Source organism: Chenopodium quinoa, unplaced genomic scaffold (genome assembly GCF_001683475.1).
Source record: "Chenopodium quinoa cultivar QQ74 unplaced genomic scaffold, ASM168347v1, whole genome shotgun sequence".
NCBI classification, from domain to species: Eukaryota; Viridiplantae; Streptophyta; class Magnoliopsida; order Caryophyllales; family Amaranthaceae; genus Chenopodium; species Chenopodium quinoa.
Genome location: NW_018745067.1, coordinates 42,760 through 52,081, shown reverse-complemented (window position 1 = coordinate 52,081; position 9,322 = coordinate 42,760). Strand labels below are relative to the sequence as shown.

At 35.2% G+C, this 9,322-nt stretch overlaps 1 protein-coding gene across 1 annotated transcript; it reads right to left on the bottom strand.

Annotated features, from left to right (window-relative positions):
* On the bottom strand, window positions 1-2,046 carry LOC110709398. The gene is made up of 2 exons (XM_021887611.1): window positions 1,896-2,046; window positions 1-854 (listed from the first exon to the last, which is right to left on the bottom strand). Exons 1-2 carry the CDS (start codon window positions 2,044-2,046, stop codon window positions 1-3), a joined length of 1,005 nt encoding a protein of 334 aa, XP_021743303.1.
* Between the last annotated feature and the right edge of the window lie 7,276 nt (window positions 2,047-9,322).

Below are 9,322 nucleotides of genomic sequence, written 5' to 3'. Positions count from 1 at the left end.
TTAGATGTTATACACAATTTCTTGTCCATCAAACTCCATAGTCAAAGAACCAGTAAAAACATCAATTTTAGTCCTAGCAGTTTTCAAGAAAGGTCTTCCTAACAAGATGGGTACTGCTTGTCTATCATGTTCCATATCAAGCACATAAAAATCAGCAGGAAAAATTAGTTCATCAACTTTCACAAGCACATCTTCCACTACTCCCTTAGGATAAACATTTGATCTATCAGCTAATTGAATCACTACCCCGGTGTCATGTAAGGGTCCAAGTTCCAAAGATTTGAACAGTGAATATGGAATAACATTAATTGATGCACCCAAATCCAACATTGCTCTACGAAAAGTGGTGTCCCCTATTGTAACTGGAACAGTAAACATACCAGGGTCACTGCATTTTTCAGGAAGTTTCTTTTGGAAAACTGCAGAAACATGAGCACTGACTTTCACTTTTTCCTTCCCTCCTAACCTGTGCTTCCTCTTAATAGTACAAAGTTCTTTCAAAAATTTAGCGAATCGAGGAACACTCTTTATTAAATTCAAAAGGGGAATGTTTACCTCACACTTGCTGAATGTTTCATAGATATCTTTGTCCTTCTCATACCTCTTCGTTTCTTTCAAAGCTTCAGGAAAAGGTGGTGTGGGTTCATAAGATGGAAAAGTGGGAGGATTTGCTACAGCTTCATGTTCCACTTCCTTCTCCTCAGCTCCAATCAACTCTTCAGCCCTCTTAGTTGCAATTTCAGTCTCTTTCAGCTCCTTGCCATTTCTCAATGTAATAGCGTTGGCTTGTTGCTTAGGATTCAACTCCGTTTGAGATGGAAGTTTTCCCGAATCCTTAGCTTCAAGTCTGCTCACTGCAGTTGAAATTTGACTCACTTGACTTTCCAAATTCTGAATACTGGATTTGGTCTCTTGCTGGAATTGCACCATGTTTTGCTGCATAGTAGAAACATTAGAAGTTAGTGATCTAATCATTTCATCAGTTGACATATCATTCGAATTTGAGCTTTGGCCTTGAGGTTTGGCCAATGGTGCCCTATATTGCTGATATTGCTGCTGGCCTTGAGCATTTTGCTGTTGTTGTTGGTTCCCCTGGGAATTCCCATATCTCAAATTTGGATGATCCCTCCATCCTGGATTGTATGTATTCGAATATGGATCATATCTTCTCTGAGGACCTTGCCCTTGGAAACCCATTGCATTGGCCTGCTCATTCTGTTCCTCTTGTAATTGAGGACATGCATCAGTGGGATGTCCTGTGGAGGTGCATAAACCACAAGCATTCAGTTGCTGTGGATTCCTTGAGTTCACCATGAACTCACGCATCATAGAAGTCAAATCAGCTACTTGACTCTCTAACTCAGTTGTATTTGAATTTGCTGCATTCACCCGGCGCGTGGGAGTTCTCTGACTGAACTGCCTAGAATTCTCTGCTAGCTCTGCAATCAGCCTAGTTGCATCTCCTGGAGTCTTATTCACTAGCCCTCCACCACTTGCTGCATTCACCATCCTCAAATCATCATCTGTTAGACCTCCATAGAAGTATAGGATGAGGTCTTGATCGGAATACCCATGGTACGGACAACTAGCACACAATCTCTTGAATCTCTCCCAATACTCATACAAGGACTCATCTTCCTTCTGATCCACATTGCTGATAGCTTTCTTAAGGCTTGCAGAAATAGTGGCTGGGTAATACTTCTCTAAGAAACACTTCTTCAAACCTGCCCAATTTGTTATGCTCCCTGGGGGAAGATAGTAAAACCAATCCTTCGCTGCATCTTTGAGAGAAAAAGGAAATGCTCTCAACTGAATTTGCTCATCAGTCATCCCAATCGGTTTCATGCTAGTACATACCACATGAAATTCTGCCAGATGTTTATTTGGATCTTCACCCTTCATGCCATGGAATGCCGGCAATAGATGAATTAGACCAGATTTGATCTCAACATTAGCACCTTCCTCCAACTGCTGATATGCGATGCACAACGGCTGTTGGTTCAAGTTAGGAGCTGTTAGCTCTCTCAGTGTTCGATTTTCTGCCATCACTTCCTCTTCTTGAATGTTGAAGATGTATGTTGATTCACTGGGGTTTGTTCTTGCCTCTCTTCGCGACCTGGAAATATTTCTTTCAATTTCTGGATCAAACTGCAAAACTTCTTTGTTAGCAGAACGGGTACTTATCATACCCTAGCGAACAAACAAAGAAAAAAAAAAGCTAAGAACAATCCTAAAATAAATTCTACTAAGATAAACAATTAAACGGTAACGCCTAGTTCCCCGGCAACGGCGCCAAAATTTGGTGTGCCTCAGTCGTATGCAACCAAAAATATCACAACTAAGCTAACTGCAAATAAACGTAGTTAGGGAAGTCGAGTTCGAATCCACAGGGAAAAAGGGACTAATAACTGGAAACCTAAGTGGAAATACTCTAGGACGGTAGTAACCTAAGTAACGAGGGGGGGGTTTTCACGAGCAATGATGATAAATGAACTAAGTAAGAACAACGAACGTAATGAATAGGTAATCAATGAGAAGAACGGTCTTGGTTATGCGAAATCCACTAATGAACATACAAATTGATCATAGAAGTCTCCTCAATCAAGCTCTATTGAACACCTTGTTGTAGAATTCCTAGATTCTAAATTCTCATAAATAGTTAGAAATAGCAAAGCGCTCCTTTCTAACCCTTTCCAATGCACAATTCAAGACAAGCGCTCTAAATTATCCACAAGAAGAAAATAAACGGAGAAATCAACAAGGATTGAATAAATTAACACAAGCGGTCTAATTTCTTCAATAATATTATTCCCTCTTCAAGTTATCAACCAAAAGCATGCATCAATAACCTAAAGTTGCTACTTTGGAAAGATTAATTAGATGCAAGCGAATCCAATAATTCTAACCTAGCAATTGATTAAAGCAAATCATGAAATTAATTCAAGGAACAATATATATTCAATAGATATTAAGAGAAGAAAGATCTCACAATTCGTAGCTAAAAGCTTCAATCTTTAACCAAGAATCCGGAAGATTAAGCTTCCATGGATTCTAATTCCAAAACAAAGAATTCTGAAAATTCCAAGAAAACCCTAGAAAGCTTTTTTTTCTCAAGACTTAATTCTCCTTCTTTTCCCTCAAACTTAATTAAAACTAAGCTATTTATATGTTTCTATATTTTAATAACATAACACAATAATAATAATAAAATAATATCCAAAACACGAGCCAAAACAAAGCCAAATTGCTGAAAATTAACCAAAACAGCCCGAATTTCTGCCAGAGCCGCTGCCAGCTGCTCTGGACCCGCTGGCAGCTGCTCTGGCAGCCCCTCACTCTAGTATACCCGCTGCCAGCGGCTCTGGCCAGCTGCCAGCGGCCTTGGCAGCGGTTCCTGCTGTTTTTGCCTTCTTTCCTTGCTTCTTCTTCTTGCTTTGCTTCACCTTTTCCTCAAGCTTTCTTCCTTGCTCTTCCATGCTCCATCACAACTCTCAAATCACGAGCCAAGGTCCATCCTTCTTACATAACTCTTCATTGGTTCCCGAGCTCACTCACTCACTTATACTCATAAATCCCGCCTTTTGCACATAAGTGAGATCACAGCCCAAAACTCACAAAAGCTAACAAAAGTACATATAAAGCATCAAAACACACCCTAAAATGCTTCTCTCAACCCATGATAATAAGGCTTATCATAGCCCTTCCTTTTTCACAATTTCATCACCAAACAATATATGCAACGTGATACCTAAAACTAAGTTAGTATTTTATTTAAACGCGTCAATCACGTAGGAATTACATTGCAAAAGTCGTTATTCTTATTTAATCAATATTCGTGAATAGAACAAAATAAACAAGATTCGCCTTGGCTTAAGTGATCAATCAACAATTAATTATTCAATTCTATTCTTATTTAACGCAAGATACTATATGGAATTGATTAACTAAAAGTCCATTTAAAGTGATCAAACAACACTAATTATTCAATTAAAGTTATTTTAAACAAGAATAAAGGTGATTGATCTAAGTTCTCAGGAATATACCACTTCGCTTTGCTAGATATTCGTTTAGATTACTTATGGACTCCTTCTTGTTCGAGAACCTCCACCGTAGTAACAAATATCAATAGGGGTGAGTGTTAGGACAAGAGGGTTTGGTAGCACACAAGTTTCAAAGTTTCTGCCAGTGTATTTAGTTAATTTTTGTTTGTTTGAGCCTCGTATTAAGCCTCTATTTATAGGGAATGGGTGCATTTAGGGTTTTGAGCATGTTGTCGCAGCAGGTGTCGTGCGCATCTGAATGGGTAACGTGCAACATCCCAGCGCAAGTGATTTGGTTAATTGTGTTGTTGGGGGCAGCGCAACTGAATGTCTTGCGCGCGGCATTAAGATAAGATTCGGTTTTATATTTTCATGAATTTCTGAATCTTCTGCAAGCGCATCACTAGCAGTTGCGCTGGGTGTCACACACAACTGAGTTAGTTGCGCCTGCTAGACCAGCACGACTCAGTGAGATACACGCAGACATTTTGCGGCATCATTGATTTTTAACCTAGGCGCCTCTAAATCCGTCATTTTTAGGTCTTAAGCTCGAGCTTAAGCCTAATTATGATCGGGTGTAGTTAATTGGACCTTATTTCATTTGTTTTTGGGTCAGGCTAGTCATTTTTGTGTTCTTGTGATTGAATCAGTTATCCATAAGTGTTCTTCACGTTGATCCAACACGAAGATGGTTTTATTTATCGTCATTACACTTTCTGTCGGGACAGGAGGCCAAAAGTAGATTTCTATACAAACAGTGCTTTTTTTGTTGTGGCCATCCACACCATGCGGCAGCTTGACTGTAACACCCCCAAAATTCGAATCTTTTTAAAACAAAAAGAGTAACCTTTTTAACTTTCAAAATCCAACCATCGAACTCTGAGAGTGTTACTGCTACACTTATTTTCCGTAGAAAATAAATGCAAAGCAAAAATGAAATTATAATTAATAAACTAAGGGGTCTAGGTTGTGGCAAAATAAAATAGTCATTACATCAAAACTGCAAATTATCTTAAAAAAAAAAAAAAGACTAGTTAAAAGGAAATAATTAAATTCACAAATAGACTAAATTGTCTTAGCTACATGATTATTCTAACGTCTCCTCACACGTAACCGAGTACCCTCTTACCGACCTGCAAAATAAATCAGAAATAAGAAAAGAGAGAAAACTCCCAAAAATCAGATAAAAGTAATTTCAACTCCATCCCGTAAAATAAATAATTTTAGTTCGAAGACATTTTATACATAATATAGTCTCATAAATATTTTAATACTCAAGCAAGTTCAAATTGTCACATAACATATTATTACTTTATTTAAGAAAGGGAAAGAGAACGCTAGTAAGCCGGGACTAGTCCCTATCACCACCTACTTTGCGGAGGGTTGCGCGTAACCCCAAATGGCCATGAAATAAAGCAGAATGTCCCTAGTGTGCACACCCCTCACCAATACCCAGTGATTAGGAGGAAGACTAACAATAACATACAATAATTTAAACCAACTAGCTTAGTAGCAACCATAACTACTAGTGGGCAACCTGTTCTTCACCCTTTCGGGTTTCATTTCTATTCTTAGATTAAATTTCACTGTACATCTTATTAGATAAAATCATCTGCTTACACTGTACACAAGTATTACACAAATCAATTTAATCCCAAGTAACAATATTTCAATTTCAGTATTATTAGTCCATAGTCATCCCACATGAGGCCATCAATCACATATAATCAAATCATCCAATTCCCAAAGATTATTTATTTTAAATAACTCATACGATGTCAAATAATCATTTTTTTTTTCGAAAATACATATACTAGTACACAAAATAGAAATCTATTATATAATATGATTCCAAAATATATCATACGATAGCACACTCATCACATATTATTACATAAGCACGTATTTGGCGCACAATGTTTCAAAACAATTTCCTAACGGGATTCTAAAGATGATGGACATTGAAAATTACCTTGATCGTGCGTAAAACTCAAGGTAATTAACCTCCGAAACGTTCACCTAGTAGCCTCCGTCTATCAATTTGGCTTACCAATTAATGGAGATGAAGTGTGGAAGGAGAAGTAGTGTAGTTGGTTTTGGTGCCCTCCCTTTCTCACGGCCAACAATTATATATGGTGGAATTTGGGTGGAAGTGTGGTATAAGATAGATTCATGTGACTAACTATGATAAGATTAAATTCAAATTTTAGATAAAATTAGTTTTTTTCAATAGAATTAAAACCTACGTTGAAATAATATTTTTTTTCAAATCCGAAAATAATAATAATAATTATACAATTTGAAAATAATAATAATTAGTTTAAAAGTTTATTTTTGAAAAGAAATCGTTGACCAAAAATACTCCAAAATTTGGGGTATTACATTGACACTCACCAAAACACTAGTCGGGTAACGCCTGACCAATCGAGCTGAGTAACCCATGACTGAGTAACTCTTGATCGACTGAGTAAGTCTTGACCGACCGAGTAGCCCCTAACCAAGTTACGTTCAACTGATCCAATAACCCCTAACCAAGGTACGCCTAACTCATCGAGTAACCCTTAAGCCTTAACCAAGTTACACCTAATTGACTGAGTAATCCCTAGTGAATCGAATAACCTGGCCACACCCCTGTAACCAGTTACATATGTAAATTTGTGTTCAACTTAATATTTAGCACAATAGTTTTTGTACTCATTCACCAAAGTATCCATACCCAGTTTACACTCGATCACCCGCTCGTCACCTATGATATACTTGTATAATCTTTTCCCCTTCACTTTATTTCCAAGGTATTCACATCCACTTATAATTCATGCCTCATCACCTCCTTAGTCCTTATTTGAACTTTTTAAATTGAACTTAATATATTTTTCAAAACCTTTCAAATTTTTGTACCAAAAAAAAAAAAAAAATTACATTAATATAAAATTATAGTTATTAGGTACCCATTAAAAAACGGCTCAGTCATTTAAAGTTTCCCCTTCCTATTTCCGAGGGATCCTAAGATGGATTATCATCACATGAAAGTTATTTAGTAATAAAAATGTAATAAAAAAAACTACAATATATCTATGTAATAATTTTAATTTTAAAAATAATATATCTCTTGATTTTGTGATCAATTATTGTATAATACAATTTCATATACTCCCTCCGTTGCATTTGCACGGTCTCCAATGAACATATTTGATCATTAATATCTTTGGCTATGTATGAGTAAAAATTATAAAAAAATTGATACTTGGAAATTTTTGAATAAGGTGAATCTAATAAGATCTCACACGCTAATTGTTTCTATTGTGTAAATCATAAACTGTGTTCAAACTTATTTTATTTTGATCACATGAATAGTAAATGAGTCAAACTTTCAGAAATAAAATAGTATTTGACAACTAACATGTACATCAACGACATACTTAAACAATCAATATAAAAACATACACGAATACAAAAAATAGAATTATTTGACAACATAATTTCATTATGTGAATTTTTTTGTTTATTTTTTGTTTTTTGTGTTTTTTTTTCTTAAATTTCAACAACATACTCAACATGACATTACTACTTAAGCGGTTCTTCTAAGACTTATGACTGAATCTATTTTTATTGATTCACTAGTCATTTACATTATTTTTTTGCCAAATCAGAGCTCAATTTGGAGCCCTAGGGACCAAAATAGCCCCCGAAGCCTTTGACGGAATATTTTTCAACGCGGAAATCGATAAAAAAATACTAATAATGGAGAGTGGACCCCACTAACTGAATTTTTTAACGGCAGGATAACAACAAGGTTACCGTATGGAAGCAAAAAATATATTGGGGTTACAGTGTATAAATTGATATATGTTGGGGCACAACGTAGAAAAGTGAAAAAAAAGGGTTACTATATAGAAAAACCCTTAATTTTTCAATTCAAAACCAGTCCTTAATTTTCTTTTGTATTGTACCTATCTTGTTCCAAGTATCTTTTTAATATAAGAATTATAATATAATTTTTTATGTAATTAAGGAGCATATCAACTAATCACGCAAGTTTATGATCTGGTACTTAATATTGTACAAAGATGCATAACAATATCATTGACTATATGTCATGTCTAAACTAGATGGACAATTTATTGTTTTAGTAAAGAAGAATATCTTTACTAAAACTGTATATGAGTAAGAATATAATGTTAACAAATTTATCTGAAGTAATAATAACGGGATAACATAAACTTCTATTATTAATGGCAATTCTATAAAATATTACATAGCCCTCTGTTAAATCAAATACTTAACTAAAATATATAAGATTTTATAGTTATAAGGAGTATTCTATAATATGCGATATATGAATAAGATATTTGACGATAAATTTTAACCCCAAAAAAAAAACACTACGTTTAACTAAAATAGGGAAACGTGTCAACCATGGAGCCAATGTACCCTGTTTTGGTATAATATATAGATATCTATCTGTTGCTTATGTAGTTCGACACCTCGCGAAACTTTAGAATGCTAAGTTCGATGTCTCGTGATCTGGTTGCAAGACCGACTTTATTTATTAGTGATATGATATCGTAATTTTGGGTTTTCACTTTACAATATCCATTTATTCATTCAACCTTTTTTTTTTGTTGCCATTTTCCATTTACTTTTATTGTATCACTTTTAATCTTTAGTACTCCATCCGTTTCATAATACGAAGTATAGTATTTGTTTGTGTTTTGTCATGGTATTTAATAAATAAAAGGAGAAAGTAGGTGAAGCACAGTAATAAAAATGAAAAGTATAATTATAGACACAAGTTAGAGAGAGAAAGTAGAACAAAGTGCTTTAAAAAAAAAAGTAGAACAAAGTAGAAGACATATGCAAAATTCAAAGGTAATGAATGAGGGTATAGTGTTCTTTACATACTATCCAAAAATAGAAACATGAACAACATTTTAGGTTTTCAAAATAGGAAAACATGAACTATATTATGGGACATAGGGAATATACATTTTTGCGGACAATTCTTTGTGACATATAAGTAGACCTGGCAAACGGGTCATTCGGGTCGGGTTAATAAATGTTCGGGTTTGGTAGGGTAAATTTTTAGGACCAATTTGCGGGTCAATTTCAAGTCGAGTCATTCAGGTCGGGTCAATTTGGGATGGGTCAATTCGAGTCAAGTTAGTTCGGGTCGGATCAAGTTTTTATGTCGGGTCACCAAAATAAATTCACTCAAAAAAATAATTGAAAAAATAAAGTAAAATTCTTAAAAAAAAACGTGAGCACCTATTATTTAGGAAAGA